The sequence below is a fragment of the Poecilia reticulata genome, linkage group LG14, assembly GCF_000633615.1.
Source record: "Poecilia reticulata strain Guanapo linkage group LG14, Guppy_female_1.0+MT, whole genome shotgun sequence".
Classification (NCBI taxonomy): Eukaryota; Metazoa; Chordata; class Actinopteri; order Cyprinodontiformes; family Poeciliidae; genus Poecilia; species Poecilia reticulata.
In genome coordinates this window covers 19,805,816-19,826,640 of record NC_024344.1, presented here as the reverse complement: position 1 = coordinate 19,826,640, position 20,825 = coordinate 19,805,816, and the positions used below count along the sequence as shown (strand labels likewise).

General features: G+C 41.1%; 2 protein-coding genes across 5 annotated transcripts; both read left to right on the top strand.

Moving 5' to 3' along the window:
• The first annotated feature begins 5,116 nt into the window (after window positions 1-5,116).
• capns1a (calpain, small subunit 1 a) lies at window positions 5,117-10,501 on the top strand. Of its 2 annotated transcripts, none has more exons than XM_017308690.1 (11): window positions 5,117-5,243; window positions 5,952-5,998; window positions 6,083-6,119; window positions 6,467-6,559; window positions 6,639-6,696; window positions 6,860-6,924; window positions 7,073-7,141; window positions 7,455-7,533; window positions 8,410-8,526; window positions 8,619-8,677; window positions 8,757-10,501. In XM_017308690.1, the coding sequence occupies exons 2-11, from the start codon at window positions 5,952-5,954 to the stop codon at window positions 8,781-8,783; spliced, it is 651 nt and encodes a 216-aa protein (XP_017164179.1). In that variant the 5' UTR covers window positions 5,117-5,243; the 3' UTR covers window positions 8,784-10,501. The 2 variants fall into 2 exon arrangements, with proteins under 2 accessions (XP_017164179.1, XP_008426559.1); XM_008428337.2 differs by having other exon boundaries at window positions 5,949-5,998.
• Window positions 10,502-11,333: 832 nt separating this feature from the next.
• LOC103476191 (nuclear apoptosis-inducing factor 1) lies at window positions 11,334-16,720 on the top strand. Of its 3 annotated transcripts, none has more exons than XM_008428339.2 (5): window positions 11,334-11,464; window positions 13,264-13,459; window positions 13,572-13,988; window positions 15,501-15,554; window positions 15,682-16,720. In XM_008428339.2, exons 1-5 carry the CDS (start codon window positions 11,342-11,344, stop codon window positions 16,137-16,139), a joined length of 1,248 nt encoding a protein of 415 aa, XP_008426561.1. In that variant the 5' UTR covers window positions 11,334-11,341; the 3' UTR covers window positions 16,140-16,720. The 3 variants fall into 3 exon arrangements, with proteins under 3 accessions (XP_008426561.1, XP_008426560.1, XP_008426562.1); XM_008428338.2 differs by having other exon boundaries at window positions 13,261-13,459; XM_008428340.2 differs by lacking the exon at window positions 15,501-15,554 and having other exon boundaries at window positions 11,337-11,464; window positions 13,261-13,459.
• Window positions 16,721-20,825: the final 4,105 nt, after the last annotated feature.

Genomic DNA, 20,825 nt, shown 5'->3' with positions numbered 1-20,825 from the left:
CAGGCGCTCGCCATCGTGCCCCACCTCCAGGCCTGGCTCCAGAGTGGGGCCCCGGTGACCCGCGTCCGGGCGAGGGAAAACGCAGTCCAAAGTTCGTATTCATCATAGGGGTCTTCGGGCTGCACTTTGTCTGGTTCCTCACCTAGGACCTGTCTGCCTTGGGTGACCCTACCAGGGGCATAAAGCCCCAGACAGCATAGCTCCTAGGATCATTGGGACACTCAAACCCTTCCACCACGATAAGGTGGCAGCCCAAGGAGAGGCACTTTACCAACTAATCTACTGTTTAGTCCCTCACAACAGATCCGTTTTTTTTTTTTTTTTCGGGAGGGGGGTGTAAATAAATATTAAATGCAGTGCAGTTAGGTTAAATGTATTTCTGGTTTTTCATTTGTGAATACAAATGCACACCACAATTTCTTAAAAAAAAAAAACAACAACAAACATTTCTGAAACTATGCACAATTTTCTTTCCACTTCACAATATTATGCTGCTTTGTATTTGAAATGGTGATATGGGACAAATATCAAACATTATAAAAGCTTTTTCAGGGTTTTTTTTGTTGAATAAATATTCTCCCTGCTGCTCATGTTTTAGGAGTATAGTGAAATATCAGCTTCAGTATCTAGTTTACCTTTCAGAATCTGACAAAAATCTTGTCTGATTCAATGTTTTATGAGTTTCCTCCCACAAAAAAAAAAAAAAACACACACACACACACAACGGAAGTCTTTTTAAGGACAAAATAATAATTACAGAATTCTGACTGTGCAACATTGGGTCAGGATCTGTCCTCTTTCCTCCCTCGAAACGAGGAGTAAAAAACAAACCCTGCAGCAGTATGCGTTTAAGGCACATTTGATTCCTGCTGTGAGAGAAGGTAGCAGTGGGCTTGAATGATAAAATTGCGTTGTCAAGGTAACAGGTTGTTCTGAAGACTGCAAATATGTCATGTTGGTGATGCTCCCATACAATATTTCCCCCACACCCACCACCGCTGCAGCTCCCCAATTGCAGGAGCGAACCACGCGGGCTCTGCTGTCTCACAGCCGGCCAGGTGACTGCAGATGTAATGTCCTTTGCATTCATAATTCACAGCTCTCTAATAGCTGCTCCATCTTCATCAACATCGCTGAGATTATTCTCTGCAGATCTCATTTGCAAAAGCCAAATTGTGGCTGTCGGAAACCTTCAGGTGGCTCGGCGATTTCTCTCGAGTGATGAATGAGAGAAGAGGTGGAAAGTGCTGGAGAATAGAGATGCACTGAGGCACCCTTTAACATGGCTCCTGAAGTAACCATGGATACCTCTATTTCATGGATGGAGTAATTTTAGCTGGAGTGGGATCTGAGAGAAACGTATCACTGTTCTCTCCATGTCAGCTATTATCATGTCTTTCAGCTCGACGTCATGTTGCACGCTGTATGGTTGGGTTTTTTTTTTTTTTTTGTTTTGTTTTTTTTTGAGCACAAACATTCTGGACGTGTCACAGTTTGGAGGATTTGCTCATGTGCGTTGTTTTGTAAAAGCAGGCTGCAAATTGCAACAGACACGCAAGCTCATATATGAGCTTGTGCTGTTCCGCAAAAGCAAAAGTGAGATTTGGGGTGAAGAAGGGAGAAAATCCCAGCCGTAACAATCATCATTTAACATCCAAAACATTTCCTGAAACAGCCATGTTTCTGTGGAGAGTTTCAGGTGTTTTAACGAGAGGGGAGACGAGGATGCAACCATCACATAATCAAGAGGAGATGTATATATGATAAAAATAAAAATAAAAAATACAGAGCTATTCTCGTTCAAAGCACAAGAGGCTCGACTTTTAGTGAATCTGAGAGGCAGAACACTTATCTAGATAACCGCAGCAGACTGATAAATGCTGCTGAAATTGTTCTTTTTTTGTTAATTTTATTGGAGATGGGATTCAAAAAGTGCATCAGTGAGATGAAAGAAAGTGACGCCACTAGACTAACGAATTCCCAATTCTGGTGCATTTGGAAGATTGTCTTTTTGTCAAAAGAAAAAAGAAAAAGTAATGCAAAGTATACATGTAGTTTGTTTCTTTTAAATTGTAATATTACATTCCTGCATCCAAATAATAATAATAATAATAATAATAATAATAATAATAATAATAATAATAATAATAATAATAATAATAATAATAATAATAATACAAAAAGGTCTGCGTTGTTTTGAAACATTTAAATGCTCGTGTTTTCAGGCGTGTGTGCTAATGTAAGCAGGACACATCTGCATTCATACCGCACAAAATATTTACATAGCGGATACGGATGATGAACGTCTCCTTCTGCCATAACTCAGCCCTGTCTGATGCTCTCTGGCTCCATCTACCGGCTGAATTTAGCAACTACACGCTCAAACAAAGTTCACGCCTGAACTGCAGCAAAAATTTAGAGACAGCGCCAAGCTCTCAGGACTGCGCGGATTCACTGACATTCAGTTTGACCTAATATTTTAGGGTTTTTTAAACCTCCTACTGATAAAGAAGCACAATACACCAAAGATATGCTGACCGGAAGAGACCCAATTTAAACGCTGAGTCTTGTTACCTTCGTACCATCCACAGCACTGTAGCCATCTGCATTTACTCTGTTTACACCTGGATGATTCTAACACTTGCTTCATGATCTGACACATTTAGGTGTGACCAAGAAAAATAAATAAATAAAAAGAATAAATCTGAAAGGAGGCACAGCAGAGAAACTTGCTCTACTCTTGATGTCGATTACATGTTTCAAGTGTGATCAAGTTTTCTGAGTGATAAGAGGGAAAAGACAGAGTCAGTGAGAGAGAGAGAGAGAGAGAGAGAGAGAGAGAGAGAGAGAGAGAGAGAGAGAGAGAGAGAGAGAGAGAGAGAGAGAGAGACTCCAAAGGTCCAAAGTTTTTTTCTCAGGAAAAACTGTAGGAGTTTGTATTAGTGTCATTTTTCAGAGCAATTTTCCCAGAATATCCAAGAAGTCCACTGTGCGCTAATCACCGTTTATATAATCCAATTAACAGAGTAAGATTTTTTCAAAATAAATGAGAACCCAATTTTCTCTCCCTCGTCGTTAAGATGAACTGCTGAGTGTGAGGTGCTATCATTTTTTAAACATGTTCTGTAGGGATTTATTAATTGGCTGCGAAATCGTTAGAATTTGTAACAGAAAAAAAATCCACCAAAATAATATTTTATGTAAAGATCTATAAAAATAAAATTAAAACAGATTATTTATATGTGATGACTTTCAGTCCAACAGACACTCTAATTAAAGTCCCTTCAGGTCAAAAGGATGCGGCGAAAATGTCAAAAAGTAGTTTTCAGCAATGGTTAGGTTGCAATAAATCTAAAGTGTTACATAGAGAAAAGAAAGAAATTTACTCAAATGTTAACTTTTTTTCTCAAACATTACACAGAGCTTTGCAAATGTATTCCATCAACGTTTCACCACCACACGCAACCTAATGCATAATTGAACAGTAGAAGGAAAATGTGAGGTGGTTCTTAACTTTTTCTTTTCTTTTCTTTTGCTCTAGGTGTTACTTATGATGGCATTTTTGTATCAGTTTTGTATCCCTGGAGAGAGTGAAATATTTGCCCAAAATCTTGTCAGACTGAATGGACGGCAACTGCAAATATCAGTTTTCTAGTCTTGCCAAAAACAAAGCCGTTTTAACACAAAAACAAGCAAGCAGGTGTTGACACCCTGAACAATAAGCTGCAGATTATTATTTCTGAAGAAGCCGACAGATCGTTAATTGGAAGGATAATGTGTGGTTAAAAAAACAAAACGAACACAGAGCTAACCTCGGGACAAATCTGGACAAAATTAGCTGCTCCTAGTTGTAAAACTGATGCCTTGTTGCTATGGACACGCCTCCTAACAGCTGTCCAAAAGTTGGAGCAAAAATCCTTCCAGCTGCACCGAACCCAAGATGAGAGGTGACTGAGGAGCTGTCTAAAAAAAAAAAAAGCCTGAAGAAAACTCTGCAAAGAGAGAAAATAAGAACAAACACAAATGAGCTTTTCTAGGTGGCAGCAAGTAAGAGTAACTTTGTCAATTTGTTTTGAATTTCTTTCTTTTAAAATTTTTTTTTCCTCTGTTTCTGACAAAAAACTATCACTATGCTGGATCAGTGTTCTCTGGTTTTGAATACCTTGGAGCTGGAAGGATTTTTGTTGATACTTTTTCCACTTCTGGGCTTTTGTTATGATGCATAACCAGGGCAACCAGATGGTTTACAACTGGAGCTGGTTAACATCACAAAAGTGCAAATGATACCTTAACTGCACCCAAAAATCCCAGATGAGTTGAAAAGGTGGCGCTGCCAATCAGGAGTAAAGAGGAGAGAAAGAAATTCAAACTGTGTCTTCTGAAGCAAAAATGTTATCAAACAAACTGGATTCATAGAATCAAGAAAATTATATGGACAACCCTGAGCATCCCTCTTCTTAATCTGTGATACAACAACAGGGTGTCCTCAGTCAGAGGCTTCTGCAGATGTGCAGGAATACGCACTGCTACAGGAGAATATTCCTGCTCACAGTCATCAGAATCTACAACAAGATTTTTGAAAACACTTAATGTTCAAGGACCCAAGAATTCAAGAACTTTTTTGTTGCCATTCGAGCTCACAGGATGTTTCGGCCCAGTTTAAGAAGCCTGATAAGTAAATAAAAAAAGAAAGAAAGAAAGAAAATACGTAAATAAATAGATAAATAATTACATTAATAAAAGAGTACATAGATTTATAAAGAGTATAATTTAACTGACGATGCTGCAACATTAGTGATACAGTTCTAGGACATACATTACTTCATGCAAAAGTAGCGATGACAAGTTCATGGAAATAATTTTCAGTAAGATTTTGTTGTTTTATCTGCCAATAAACACGTTTTTTATTTTTTACTATTTTTATTATTTAATATAAACATTAAGTAAAATATTAAGGTGCTGTTTATGATAATCAAACATGTTCAGAAATAATTATATTCAATCCAATCTAACATATTAAGACGCACCATCAAATAAAAATAGTGGTAATTCCCTCTCTGCTGCATTTTATTTTGTAAGAAGGAAAGCGGAAGTTGCTTTGGACGTTTCCTGTCGCCTCCCTTATTTTCACCCCTGCTGCGTCAGTTAAGGCGTGTTCACGGATCCTGGTTCTTACTGACATTTTTGGAAGTCACGCAAAGGCTCGGACACAGGGCAAGTTTGTAAACCTCTCCAGCCACACGGTAACTACATCTTAAACACGGAGTGGTAGCAGGGACACTGCTGTTGACTCCTGTTTGTCCAGTTTTCCTTAGTTAGACGTCGGAGTTGGTGCGTTAGCTGAAGCTAAACTTAATTGGCTGCTTTGCGTCGGAACACTGTGTCTTAAACTTGCAGTTTCTCATTTGCAACTGTTTTTTTCGCTTAAGTTTAGACGGTTAGGTAAACCTCATTGGAGGATATAGATGACTAGCTAAAAAGCACCGTCTAGCCAGGCGATTCCTAACTTTTAGCCCAAACAAAATGTAACACCGTGTACATATTTGACTTGTGTTTAAGTGGTTGGTTTAGTTGCATTTTTTTCCCACCTCTGTGCGCGTCCGATGTAGTTTTTGCTTCCATAGCAGGAAGTGTTTGAAGGGGGTTGAGGGGCGTGTCTGCGGCTAATAGACTCGGAGGAAGGCAGAGGAAATTCTAGTTGTGACTAACGAGACCAACTGGTGGGACTGAGGAGCACAAACCGGTTACTGTTCGGTAAAGCAAAAATGTTCAAACAAGCACAAGAGTTGATTTGACGTGGTTTGTGTGGGGGGGTTTTAATTAATCGATCATTGGCACTTATGAGATCAAACATCTTGTATTCATTACTTTACTCACACCTTTGTTTTCAAACCCAACCGAGGCCTTAATTTTATGTTCTGCTGTTTTTGTTTTGTTATTGTTGACAGAAGATGTTCTATCTCCGAAAAGTTGTCGGTGGCATCGTTGACGTTGTCAAGTGAGAATCTGAACATTTCATAGATGCAAATCTAAGCGTTGTTTGCGGTGTTAATGGCCATTTTCATCTCTGGTCTTTTTGCAGCAACATTGACCCCGAGCAGTTTGCGCCCTCAAATCCTGTAAGTCGGTGATAACATCATCCATACCTGCAATTTCCATGTGTTTTCTCATTCTTACCGTCTTTAATGTGTAAAAGGGAAAAAAATGTGTTGTAGGTTATTTAATAAATGTGAAGAGAAGAGGTTAATGCATCAAAATGTGCAAAACCTTTGCCTGTTTTTTTTGTTTTTCGACTCGAAGTACACAATGTTTATAGATGAAAATTGTGAGTTTCAACTCACAAAGTGAAGAAAACAATTATTCTATATTTGACCTGCTGGTCACTGATCCGAGCCAATCAAAGGGAGTCGATTTCTGGCTGCCCGATTGGTGCATTTCTAACCTGTGCCATATCTCTGTCCCACAGCCTCCTCCACGCCGGCCAACCGTTTACGCAGAGCAGCATGAAAACGACGAGGAAAAGCAGTTCCGCAGAGTCTTCCAGCAGCTTGCTGGAGATGTGAGCGTCTCATCTTTATTTCTCTTTTATTTTATTTTTGTTACACCTTGATGACACCGTCTCCTTCTGTTTCTCACAGGACATGGAGGTGAGCCCTACTGAGCTGATGAACATCCTGAACCGGATCATCTCAAAGCGTAAGCACCGCTTCTGTTTGTTGCATTGAAAGCTCTCGCGTGTGTGTGTTCACTTTAACTCTTCAGACTCCTGTTGAGACGACGGTCTGAACAGTTCATTTGTGCGTCAGAGAATCCGTCCCTTAAAAGATTTTTGTCCAACGATCATTTACTCTCGTTTTAGATGGAGACCTGAAGACGGATGGCTTCAGCATCGAATCCTGCAGGAGTATGGTGGCAGTCATGGACGTATCCTTTCTGTCACGTGTCGTCTGTAAATATTAATGGATGTAGTTTGTTTTCTGTAAATACTAATAAGAAGTCTCAAGATCGGAAGTAAGGTTGAAGCCGGAGAACTTTTGGACATTCTGCTTGATTTTCCTCAACACGGTTTCAGTCGGACAGCACCGGGAAACTTGGCTTCCATGAATTCAAACAGCTGTGGAACAACGTAAAGAAATGGCAGGTCGGTGCAGCACAGCTTGTCGGACACAAAGGAATGCAGCAGAGATGAACTCTGTATCATCTGATTTGAATGAACGGCGTGCCAAAAATCCCCGTTAATTTAAATTTGTTTTGAATACATATCCGAGATGAATCCAGCTACTAGGACAGACGGCTGCTTTTCCTACATATGTCTGGATTAAAGCAATTGTGTCTAATTACTTTTGTTTTTTTCAGAGACATCTTTGATGGTTCTTCTCTTTCTAGGTTGAGCTGACTAACCACGAAACGGTGCTGGCATAAGTGCCCTAAATATTTGCGTTGTTTCTGTTTAGGGCGTGTACAAGCAGTATGACGCCGACCGCTCAGGTCTCATCGGTGCAGACGAGCTGCCGAACGCGTTCAAAGCTGCAGGTGAGGATTCAGAGTACAGCGACATGAAAACATGCACACACCTCATTGCTTTCCTCCGTCTTGGGATTATTTATGATTTTTTTTGTCCCTTGCTTAGGCATAAATGTGTAACAATTTCTATACTTAAAAAAAACTTTCATAAATACAAAATGAAGACTTTTTTTTATGTTAATTTAGTTTATTCTGAGAAAAAAAAATCCAAAGCGTTAAGCGCCACACCTGGCTCTCTGGAGAACTGTTTGTTTCACTCTGGGTGGAAATGATCAGCTGCAGTTGATTAAAGCAACAGTCAGTCTTTTGAGAATGAATGAACCATGTAAGGTCAGACCACAACCCTGGAGTCAAGTCCAAACTTTGACTAGAGAACCCTAGAACAAAACCGGTTAGAGGCTCAAAAGATTTGACTGTGAAGGTTCAGCTTCCAGTGCAATCCTATGCAGACAGCAATGGAAGGCCTTGTATGTAAGGATTTTCATTTTAGAATGGCCTAGTCAAAGTCTAGACCTAAATCCAGTAGAGTATGTCAAGTTGATTTTATGTTGCTGAACTTGTTTCAAAGAAATTTGAACCAACGCTTCACCCTGCAGATGTCTCCAAAAGTGTATCGTACGAGACAATCTGTGGAAAAAAAATGGAGCTCTTCTGCCTTCTCGCAGTGCTAACTAGAAACGGCCAATCAGAGCCAGGAGGAGGGTCTCAGCACTGTCAATCATGCTTGTGCAGTGACAGTGCTGCTCACCAATGCTGATGCATAAAATGCATACAATGTATAAAACGAACAGCAGAGGCTTTATGCGAGATTCCGGTGCGTTCGTTCGTTTGTCGGTGCAGCTCCATGGTAACGGACTGGTTTGATCTGTGCGTCTCCTCCTGCAGGCTTCCCCCTCAACGACCAGCTGTTCAATATGATCATCCGCAGGTATAGCGACGAAAGCGGCAACATGGACTTTGACAACTACATCGGCTGCCTCGTGAGGCTGGATGCGATGTGTCGTAAGTGGATCTGAGCCGATCGTCTTAACAGTTTGGTGGCTTTTATCGGGGCAACGAGTTGTGGTGTTGAAGCTTTACTTGATCTCCTGCAGGGGCCTTCCAAACCCTGGACAAAGACAAAAACGGGACTATCAAAGTGAATGTTCAAGAGGTAATTGAATCAAAAATATCAGTGGATTCAAGTTTTGTAGTTCAGTGACTTCATTATGTGGTTGTTGTCGTCATTGCAGTGGCTTCAGTTGACCATGTACTCCTGAGTCCTGGAGATGTCGCCCTCTTCCTCACCGGCTGGTTTTCTGAAATTACTCCTCTTTATCTAAGCACTTCAAAAATATTTTATCTAGATGTCCCCACAGCTTCCTGTGTTCCTCATTAGTTAGGAGCGCATGCATGCAGTTTTTTTCTGAGTAACGCATGTAGGTCAAACCTGCAAGCAGCATGGTCTCCATACCTGCAGTGTTTTGTTCCGAGACGGTCAGATGTGTGGTGGAGGGTTTGGCGGTCATGCTATGAAAAATTGACATTTTGTAAGATGCACTTGTTTTTTTGCAATCAAATTTCCTTTTCCATATTCATAAAAGCTTTTTTGGCATGTCTCTGGTGCTGTGTTGGTAAAAATAAGTTAGCAAGGTGAAGTGACAGCCCGGTTCAGCTTCGCCCGTTTATTTCTGCCAGTTTCACCTGTTTGAATTCTTCTTTGAGCTCTCTGGGCGTGTGTCAGCCTGAGTGACAACCCCATGTCTACCGCCGCTTTGTTTTGTTGGACCTGCTGGGTGTGGGAGGGTATTCCTTCAGCGGTTGAATGAATACTGCAACCTTGACCTGGCAAATTCCTAGAAATGCTCTATAAAGCCTCACCCTTGACACAACTTCCACTACTGAGACCATGTGTACGGTATGCAGGTCTCTAAGACCTATTGTGTAAAGTCAGATTTGTTAGAACCCTGCATTTGCGAAACCGGCTTTTAAGTGCAGTAATCACCAATTTTTAGTTGGACAACAGTGAGATGATGAAATTAAAATCTTTTAATCTCTGCCAAACTTCAAAACCCCTCAACTATCAAGACAACGATGTCCTTGTTAACCGATTGACTTTTTTTAGTCCAACAGTTCAACTTTTAATTGTAAATATTTGTTGAAACTGTCCTGTTATGATGGTAAGGAATAAGACAATCTGAAAAAATAAAAAAATCAAGCTCCTCTATTTGCTTCCAATGCAATCTAGAAACAACCAATCGGAGCCAGGAGGAGGGTCTTCACACCATCAACCACTGCTCCCTGTACCACCGCTCTCTATTATGCTGCAAGCTGTTGTGAATGCTTATGTTGGCTAGCATGGCCACCAACGATGGCGGATAAACGGTTTTCCTGTAACGGGAAGTTGTTTCTCTGCCAGCAGCACATTTAGCAGCAAGTATGCGATGCTGATTGACAGTGTTAAGACACTCCTCCTGGCTCTGATTGGGGATTTTTTTTTTTTTTTACTTCAGATAGCAATAGAGGCTTAGGAAAGAGGGTGATCTTTCTCATAACATACCGTCACGTCATGGTGACAGTTTTAACAAATATATAAAGATTTTTCATAAGTTACATACTGCACATGTAAGGGCTTAAAATAAATTGGTGAAAGGTAACACATTCTGAATGTATCGAAATTATAACCCCAAGCCTTTCTCTACAGTGAGCGAATCTAGTATCGCTCGTCTTGGTACGCAGGGTTTTAAACGTCAATTCTGTTAGAACAGCGCACGCACTTTCTGCTTCCTCTCACTTTACGCATTACTTCAGCTGTGGTAAAATGTGCACCAGGTTTTGTCAGCACAATGAATTATGCGAGTCAATTATGTGCCTCTAATGTACGCTAAAAGGTTGTTGCCATGTAGTTAGAATTCCGCTCATTTAACTGTTACTGAATGTGCTGCTGTCCAATAAATGCCTGTGCCATGTTTGGAATAAAACGTGTTTCATAGTCGTCTTTCCTTGTGTGTTGTAGATTGAATTCTCACGCTCAGCCACAGAATGGTAAAATGTCAAAATAAGCATTATTGAATTAAAACATGGTTCCCTTTTATATCGTGTTTAAAATATGCTGGGCAGTTAAAACTTTTTCTTAATGTTTATATAAAAAAATGAACAAAAAACCCCTATTTAACAGCAGAATCGGGGTAAACATCTCCATGACTCTTCATCTAACTTGCGTCCATAAAAAAAAAAAATTCTTAGCCTGCATTTCATTTCCGTTTCCTGGTCATCCATGCAACACTGGAGAAGAATTAAAACATGTTTCCTCCAACCAGCAATTTACACTTAAATGGCATATTTGAACTGCTGTTCTAGAGATGTATTGATGTTGCTTGCTCTGTATTTTAGCAATAGCGTCCTAATATCCCCATCCCCTTTCAGTTCAGTGAGGTTTGAAATGCTTTTTATTTGCATGCTGCAGCTTTTCTGTCGGGGCCGAGTTTCTGGCCAATCAAAAGTCGCCAACAACCCAAATAAGTGTCCCCCCACCCCTTTTTTTTATTTTCTGTACTTTAGTTTAATTATCGTTGAAAAACTTCAAATATACTACTGATTTTTAATGAAAATCCCCCAAAGTATTCATGGAAAAGAGGAAACCTAGTTAAATTCTGAGCGCTCCTTCAAAATAAAACACTCCAAGCCAGTGGATAAAATAGATTTTACTGGACAACAAAACATAATTAGGAATAATAACAAAACAAGCGGTGGTATATATAATCAAATTCGATGTAAATGATATAAAATTGTCGGGTATACGTTACAATTTCATAAAGCTTTACTTTGGAAGCCGCTGATGTTAACCGGAAATAATTTATATAACGTTAGCTTTACGCAGGCTAGCTTGACTTCCTATCCAGTGGAAAAGGAAGTTTTTTCCTCACGTTTCTTAATAAATTGTGCCTTCTTTATCTTGAAGGTAAGTTCATCGCTCAGTTAGTTATGCTTGCGATAAGAATACGACATGTAAACTGTGGTTGCATGCGGAAACTACATCATTAGCTGCCAGGTAAGGTAGCTAGCCTACAGTGCAGGGAGCTAGCTTCGTGGGTTGTTGTTGTGCAACAGAAAATGAACGCCTGCTTGGTGTTTATTGTTTTGAAAGAAGCTCAATAAGCCTCAGCGCTTCTAATCACGAAAAATAAAGACGTTTTCTTGAAACCAACCTGAGGTCTGGATGGATGTCGCATGTTTAAACACATCGTCCATTGTTCTGAGCTAACGACAAGGTTCAACACCCCCGTGGTTTATTTGTGCTGTCCATTAATGCATGTAAGCATTTTTAGTTAGCCGCTTTCTTTTTCACTGAGCATTTAAGCAATCATCTACTCGTTGCTGTGCATCCACATATCAGTGCAGCTCTGTGATAAAAATCCCTCAGCTCTGCAGAATCGTTGCTCCATAAAGCTGCCCTGAAAACCAGCCAACCGTTTCTGCTCATTCAATCCAGTTAAAAAGCCGTCTCTATGCTATTTTACAAAAAGTGATGGTCTCTATATACACGACATTTGATTTAACATGCAGCCTGTAAGAGAAAAAATGTCTGTCTTATTGGGGGAAATGTTCTATAACCTGACTATGGTGTGTAAGCCATGTTGAAGCACCTTTTTAGCTTGTTCGCCTTTGAATTAGCCTCCCGCCACCATTATAGTGAATCCGAACACTACAAACTGCTCCGTTCACACTAGTCAAGAGCGTAGTTTACAACAAGCATACAAAGGAGAGCTTTCCACTTTAGTGCTGCGTTCCGGTTACCTCGGAAGTCAGAACTCGGTGCTGGGTTTGACGTCACACCCGAAGTAACAACGTCCCGGTTAAAAAGTCGGGATTTCAACATGGCGGCGCCCATACATTGTTCGCATTAACTCTTACGAGCATCATTTTAAAGTTGACATTCCATAAACAAGCCCAACTTGTAGTTAATTGTAGAGTTGTAGGAGCTACACGCAGCATTGACTTTATACGCACTCTTACAAGTGTCTCTCTCTTGAACTAAAGATGTTTCCATCACAGCTTACTACTGTTGATCCTAGGAGCGGCCATATTGAAACGCGAAGCTGGGCTGACAAGTCGTAACTGTGGTTTACTGTAGTTGGAGTTGCTCCCGCTTTCCCAGTGGGAAGCCTTCCAACTTCAGAGGGTGTTACAATTGATTTTTCAGACTTTGAAACACAACTGGAACGCAGCATTAGAAATGGATTTGTATGGAAGACAATAAGAGTCAATAAAAAAAAAGTTTGACTTTAACCTCATAATATTAATTCTGATATAGGTTGACACTTTGGAGCAACCAGACAGATTTGAGTTGTGCAGGAAGAGAAATAACTTTCAATTCTGATTAAAGTCAGAATTGATTTTCTTTTCTTGGCCCTATTTCTGTCCATAGATCTGTTACCACAGGCTTTCATAACAGGACAATGATGTTTTTAGGTACGGGGGATTTCTCAGACTGTCGATTATTAACAGTTCAAAGTTGATGTCAGTTTTTATAAGAAACATTTAGTCGTGTCTTTGAAAGCTGAAGATCAAGGGGCATCGAAATGTTTCATCGTCACAATGAGTTGAAGCATATGCATTAAAAACCCAGATGCAGATTTGATTGCAGGTTTTTTTAGCGTGAATTGTTCAGAATATGTCACATTAAAGGTTTCTAATTTTATATAAATCACAAAGTGGATGCACTTCTCTGGCATTTTCTTCTGCTTGGCTGTCCAGCAGACTGTAGCTGCTGGGGAAGCCTTACAGAGGCCAAGCAGCAGCTGGAGTTATTGGGACTGGGTGGACAGGATGTCTTCTCCGGTGTACTACAACCACGACAGCGCTGTCCGCTTCAAGAAGAGAAAAGCTCGTTTTTCTTTCAGTGAAGTCCACGTCCTGCTGGATGAAGTGAGGAAGAACCGTTCAGTGGTTGTGGGTACGTGCGTGTTTGTGTTCTCCGTTTTGTGACGAGGGCGTGTTTTTAGGTTCTGAATCGGCTTCGAAGCTAACGCAAATCTCTTACTTTTTTTTTTTTTTTTTTTTCAAAGGCAAATTCAACCGAGGAATACCGACCGACTCAAAGAAGCGCACCTGGGCGGAGATTACGGCACGCGTCAACGATATCGGGGAGTGCCAACGGGAGGTCATAGAGGTCATCAAGAAATGGTCCGACCTGAAGTGCGACACCAAGCGCAAAGTGGCGGCCATGCGGTCGGGGACCGTGCCCAACAGGGGACTCAACTCGCGTCTCTCCCGAGACCTCACTCAGACGGAGAAGATAGTCCTTCAGATACTGGAGATGGACGAAGACGACCAGAGCACCGGAGAGTGCGGTCCGCTGGGGGACGACGACGACGTTCCCGAGGAAGAGGAGGAGATGGAAGAGGAGGACATGATGGGAATGCAGAGTTCTCCCAACGGCGGGGGGGACATGTCGTCCATGCCGCCGCCGCCAACTTCCTACGGTATGAACGACCTGAGGAGTTCAGCTGGAAAAGATGAAATTTATGCAGGACAAAAAAAAAAAGAAAAGTCTAAACTTTTCCACGTCACCTTCATCAGAAAGCGCTCAAGTCACGGCTGAAGGGTTTGGCAGACACGCAAATGTTTTGTGGTTTGAGATTTTCAGGAAACTTTTAAAACGTGTCTGTGATATATCTGAGGAACGGTTAAAGCATTTGAAAAACGTTGAGACTTTTATCAACACGTCAAAATTGTGAGAGCAGTCAACAACTAAACATGATTAATTTATGCGTATTTGATTCTAATCTCTGTAAATCTCTCTATCATGTGTAATGGTGGCCGATATTTGTTATTTCAATACTTGGAATCTGATCAGTTTATTGGTTTCTCTTTCTCCATGTCATTAACTAGTGATTATTTTAGTAATAAATTATTCTAGTGACTAATTGGATAAAAAACTGACACATTTTGCAGGTTTTTCATTTAACCACTTTTTTATACAACTTTGCAAAAGTTATACACTGCTCAAAAAAATAAAGGGAACACTTAAACAACACAATATAACTCCAAGTAAATCAAACTTCTGTGAAATCAAACTGTCCACTTAGGAAGCAACACTGATTGACAACAGGGACCCTCGTCGGGTCAATCAGTGTTGCTTCCTAAGTGGACAGTTTGATTTCACAGAAGTTTGATTTACTTGGAGTTATATTGTGTTGTTTAAGTGTTCCCTTTATTTTTTTGAGCAGTACATTTTACTGCCAAAAATGCAACAACACATAATAATTGCTTTATGGTGTAGGGCTGATCTGTTGATTATGCAAAAGGAGGAGTAGATTTTTTTTTTCTATTTGCAAAATTTGAATCGACTGAAACTAAAACTGCCACTTGAGTTCTGAGTAGAATATATTTACAGAAAGTTTTTTTTATTTTTTTTATCTTAAATTCAAAATGTATACATTTGTACAGTTTTGACTTACTACTCTGAGTGTGTTGTTCTTTCAGCAAATTGCTTTTTTTTTCTTTTTTAATCTGATTACCAAATTAGTTGATTATTTCAATACAGTTAATACGATTAATCGTTTATTGTGGACTCTCCAATAAGCTGGGCATCTGCTGAATTCAATGTATGAGCTACTTCTCAGTGAAGGTAGAGGAGCGATGCTGCGATGACTTCCTTAAGCCGGAGTTTCAGAAAGCAGGAGTTTTTAAAGGGACAGAGGCCCAATTTCAAGGCGTTAAATTGAGAAGTAAAATTTCTTCAAAGCCATGTATGAGATGTAGCATTTTTAGAATAGCTGAAGTTAGCAGAGTTACTTGTTTATGCTATAAAGTGGCACTAAATGTCTGGAGAATACATAATACTGCCCCTTTAAGGGAAGCTGTCAGAACAAAACCTTCAACAGTGACTGCCATAACTCTTTTCCGTGACTTTGCTTCTTTGTGAAGATGGGACTTATTGGATTTTCAGCTGCTTGTTTTAAAATGCATGACAGCTGCTTTAAACCTTCTAGGGGACTCATCACAGCCAGCTTATGATATGCAGTATGAGATCCCCCCAACAGAAGGTGATTAGGATTTCTCTCTTCTCTTAAACATTTAGACAACATTCAAATACGTTTTCATAATCTCTCGCTAACGAAAGGATTAACATTTCCCTTTTTTTTGTTTTTTTTTGTTTCCTTTGCAATCAAGATACCGAAACCCCATTCGGAGATTCGGACGACGACCAGAGAGAAGACGTGCCTCCCTCCAATCAGCCAGGAAAATCCGCCGAAGCGCACCAAGTGAACAACGGCGTCCATAAACACGTCCAGCCGCCGATGTCCGCCGGTGCTGCGGCTCCGGCCCCAGCCCCGGCTCCGTCGCCGGCGGTCACGCTCCCCGCGGCGGCGCACAACTCCAGGGACAGCCTGCTGCAGAACGCCGCCCTGAGCCTGCAGGAGCAGCACGCCACCAACATGCTGCTGGAGACGGTGTCACGCTCCCTGGAGCTGCTGGCCGAGTCGGTGCAGCAGCTGGCGGAGACGCAGCAGGAGTTTGTGCGCGAGTCGCTGCAGCTGCAGCGGGAGACGGTGCAGGTGCTCAGAGACTTCACAGGTGGAGCCATCGCCCTCATGCACGACAAACTGAACGGACGGCCGGCGTTATAACACGACCCAGAGAGAGGTCGGCGAGCCATGACACTGACTTTTTGCTCGGCCCTCAGGTGCAGGAACATGAAGTTCTGTTGGTTGGCAGGTCTGCTTACTGTACTTTATTTCGAAACTTTATTGGTACAAACAGAAATAGGACCATAGAGTTTTGTTTTTTCTTTTTAATTTGCTACTGAAGGTGGGATTCCTCCTGCCTCGTTTTTCTAAATTAAGCCTCTCTTTTGAAACTTTTACTTTAACACGATAATGGTAAGATAAAAGACAGAGAAAAGGGTGATTTATTTTAAGAAAAATCTTCTCGTCATTTTGTGTGCTGTTTTGCTGTAACCTTCCTTTGCCTCGGTGTCTGGAGATTACCACATGTACTGTGATGGTTGAGTGGCCGTCTGCACCTGACCATCATATGGTCCTTATGTCTAGGAGCTGAATAAGCTGGTATTAGATGCATTGAAAAGAACTATATGCTAAGAGTTTGTGGCTGTCTGTTTTTTTATATTACGCACAAACACTTGAATTAAAAGGTTCCGATGAGTTCTTTTGAATAAGGAATAAACCCAACATGTAGAAAACCGAACCAACACTTGCCTTTTTTCTTTCTTCTTGTTCGGATCCGTTCGTTTCAGGTGTGTTGACACACAGGGACATCTACAAAATTCACAGATCTGGCGTCATTTTCTCATCAAAGCTAACCAAAAGGTTCTCAACGCGATGAAAAAGAGATCTAAACCGATCTCTGCAGACGTTTTGCCTGCGGAGAGTTTCATCCCGAGAACCCAAACCACACAGCTGGGATTCCCCGACATGCTGCTTCATGACAAAGGAGCAGGGAAGCTGCAGCTCAAGTTTGGATTGATCACCAACTAATCCTGCTGTTGCTGCACTTGGATAAAACTGGAACTTTCACAAGCCTTTCTGTCAGAATGTAACATGAAATACAGAGTAAGGATGAGCAAGAAGATGGATTTAGAGACGTGTAAACCAGCCGCAGACCTCCAGACAGATTTATAATGTCACATATATGCCAGTAGGGGGAGCTGCAGCTCAGCTTTGCTGACGTGAAGCCTGAAGCACAGCTTCTGTTGAACGCGCACAACTTTATTTACACTAAAAATCCGCCTGCGGTTTGATAAGTCAGATCATAAATCTGTTGGTTGTAGCAGATTTAGCTTCTCTGTCAGTAGAGATGCTGAAGTTGGGAAGATTCAAGGAGAAACAACGATCTTGTTTTAACTTGTGCTGTCTGACTGGGTGAGTCAGTTTAACATGATAAAGCACGACTGAGGAGTCAGCTCAACACTGATGTTACAGACCGCAAATCATACAAAATATGTGAAATGTAATGTATGCAATGGTTTAAAGTAGAAGACTATTATATGGCTGATTGATTAGTTGCTTGTGGATTAGTGAATTTACTTTTAAAGTCTTTTTTTTAGGGTTTTATTGGCTTTGGTTGGTGGCTGATTGGCGGGGGGGTTGGTGGTGGTGGGCGTGCGGCGGGGGTCGAGCCTGCGGCGGCCGCGTCGGGGACTGGGGCCTTCATGCGTGGTTTGTGCTTAGCCCCTGCGCCACCGCAGCACCCCCGTGAAATAATTTTTTATTTTTTTTTTTAGAAAAGATTAGACCATTCAAGATTTCTTTTCTTCCAGCTGCTCCATTTCATTCAGAACTTTTGTTCATGTCAACATGATCAATAGACTGTAAACGAATTAAATAAACAAGCAAACAAACAAGTAAATCAGCTCTTACTCTCGTGTTTTTAATGGTTGTTAGTGTTCAGATTGCTGGTTTCCATGGTAACGCCATGAGCGGCAACATCTCCGAGCATTTCACTGAAACGTTGAACGATAATGCACCGCTGCAGCAGAAGCACGCTGAGTGTGTCTTTGTCTCAACGAACAAGCTTATCTTGAGCTGCACTCATGTTCTTCTCTCAGAGGATAAGACGCATAATAATGACTGAATAAATAAAAAGAAACATGATAAACAAATCTGAGTTCGCACTTTCTCCAAAGATGTGAAACTCAGCAAAATAAATCCCTGCATTCCAGTTCAGTTTATAGTTGATTATTATTATTATTATTATTATTATTATTATTATTATTATTATTATTATTATTATTATTATTATTATTATTATTATTATTTCGGACACTATTTTGGACACTTTGAGTCTTTCTGCTCGTAAAACTGGTAGGAAATGCTCCACCTTTTGTCGGAGTGATCAAAACAGAGCAGAAATCAGAAAACAAAGTGAAAACACAAACACACACACACACGCGCGCGCGCGCGCACACACACACACAAACACACGAAAGAAAGAGGCATAGTTAAATCGAATTGCATTGTCCGTCTGCAGCCCCTTCTGCCTCTGTTAGTTAAACAGCTGTCAGGGTTGGGTCGGCGTGCCGCAGCAGGGGAGGGAGGGGGGTCTCTAGCAGAAGTTCAACAATCTGCTGGGGTTTCCTCTGAGGCTCAGAGGCAGGAGGCTGTCTAGGCAGTGGGGGGGAGGGGGTGAACCGGGGGCCTGAAAAGGCAGCTGTATTCACATTGTGAGCAGGTCTTTTACCTTCAATTCTTTCCGCAGCCCTTAAACCTGAGCCTAAAGCCTTTCTGAAAGGGCCTTCTTTTCTGGGACGCCCTGTAAAACTGCATTTCACTCCATTCAACCTCTCACCCTCTGTTCAGATTAAAATGAACTGTGCTTTGAAAATAAAACCTAAACTGCTCACACTGAAATGCCGTTATATGCTGAAGTCCTGGGGCCTGTTTCATGTTATCATAAAACACAATCTGTTGCTGACAGACCAAATATTAAAGACTCTCTTTAGGTCCAACCCAGATAAAGTTAGATGGCTCAGCAGAGAGACCGTTTCTCCCCCATCTTGCTTACATTTATTGCGTTCCTTTAGGACTAGTGCGCATATGGTGAAAAGTTTAAGGCTTTAGACACGCAATGAAAGGGGGGGAAATCGATCCATCGATCTTCTCCTCAACAAGTCCGCATGTATGTTTCGTCCCCCTTCCTGCTGACCTCCTGACCCCTGTGGCCTTTCATTACTTCAGCTTTCACCCCCACCTGTTCCCATTCCCTCGTTCCTCCAGCTCCCTCTTTCATATCCCATCTGCCACTGGGGCTGCAGGAGGATAGAGCCCGGAAAGGTGGACTGAAAGCGAGGCAATCAACTTGGACGGGATTAAATTATTACTACGGCTCCTTTAGGGCCCCAGCAGCAGCGGCGGAGCAAATGTGTGTCTGCTGTCCAGGCAGTGAGTTCAGATTTACTTACCTCGTTGTTTCAGGATCAAAACAACGGAAAAGAAACGTATTTGCTAAAATGTTAATCATTTTTGACCTCACAGAAAACTACCAAGAAATCAGCATATATGTGCTCTTAAAGAGACAGAAAGTAAGAAACATTACGGTTATTGTCCAGGGCTTTGTTGTGGTTTGCTAAAAGAAAGTGCTCCACAGTAGGATGATGTTCACTTTTGTGCTGCTCTGTGAGTGATGAGACACACAAAACCATCTGGAGACTCAAAAATGTGAGTAACTATACTTCACACAAAACGCAGGGTATTGAAGCCTGGTCGATTATTTCATCCTTGTAACAAAGATTTTTATATACCGCTGTAAAGACGATTATTTCTCCATAAAGGGCCAGTAGTATGTATTTTCCAGACACATAGTGCCATTTTATAGCACAGTCAGTTGTTATAAAAATGCTGCATATATCAAATAGGACTTAACACAAGGCATAATTTAGCGCCTTCAAACTAGGCCTCTGTTTCTTTAAGAAGCTCCTGTTCTCTCTAGAACTTCAGGAATGCATAAAAGCATCGCTCTTCTATTGACCCTTTAACGTTTTGGGTTGAGAAGTAATTTGTATAACAAGCAGTTAGTATTATAATAACACAACAGTTTGTATAATAAGCTCAGCAGATACACAGGTCCACCAGGTGTTTGCTAATTGATACTGGCTAGTCTGAAGGAGCAGAGAGGATGAGTAGCAGTGGTGGGCTGCTCTGTGAGGTGGAAGCACAGAAGCTTGGAAACTGCAGCTTTTCTGGAAAATCGGCTACGATTTCCCCGGAACGCTGCATAAGTAAATCCTCCCAAGCATAAGAGGCTCGTCGGTCCAATGGCTGAATTATGAATATTCATGTACGTCGTCACCGTGATTTTTAATGACTTGTCGTGTGAACAAACTTATTGACGAATGAGTTTAATTTCTTATTTTTTATTTAATGGAAATGAAGCCATTGCAAAAATTTTGTTGTTTTTATTGTTGAATATTGACAGAAATTTACATGCATTTGTAGCGAAAACGCGACCGCAGTCTTGTTTGTGCTGTTTTTACTGTAAACTTTTATAGGAGGAATAAAAAAAATATATATATATTCAGGTGACTGTGTAATAAAGACAGCCTGGAGGGAACAGAAATACATGCTACTGGTCTAAAAAGGTTTAGAACAGATTTATTTATGTGCTAAAGGCAGGAAAGAGGTAAAAGCTCCAGTATCCGCGCTGGTGTTGTTTGTGGATAATTTAGATGTTCACCTTCTCACCCACACCACTTTGACCAAACCCAAACATTTCCTCTGTGTCAGTGGAAGCATCCAGACTCTTAATGGGATAAACCAATCAACCAAACTGCCTGCATAAATTATTTGAGTCTCTACATC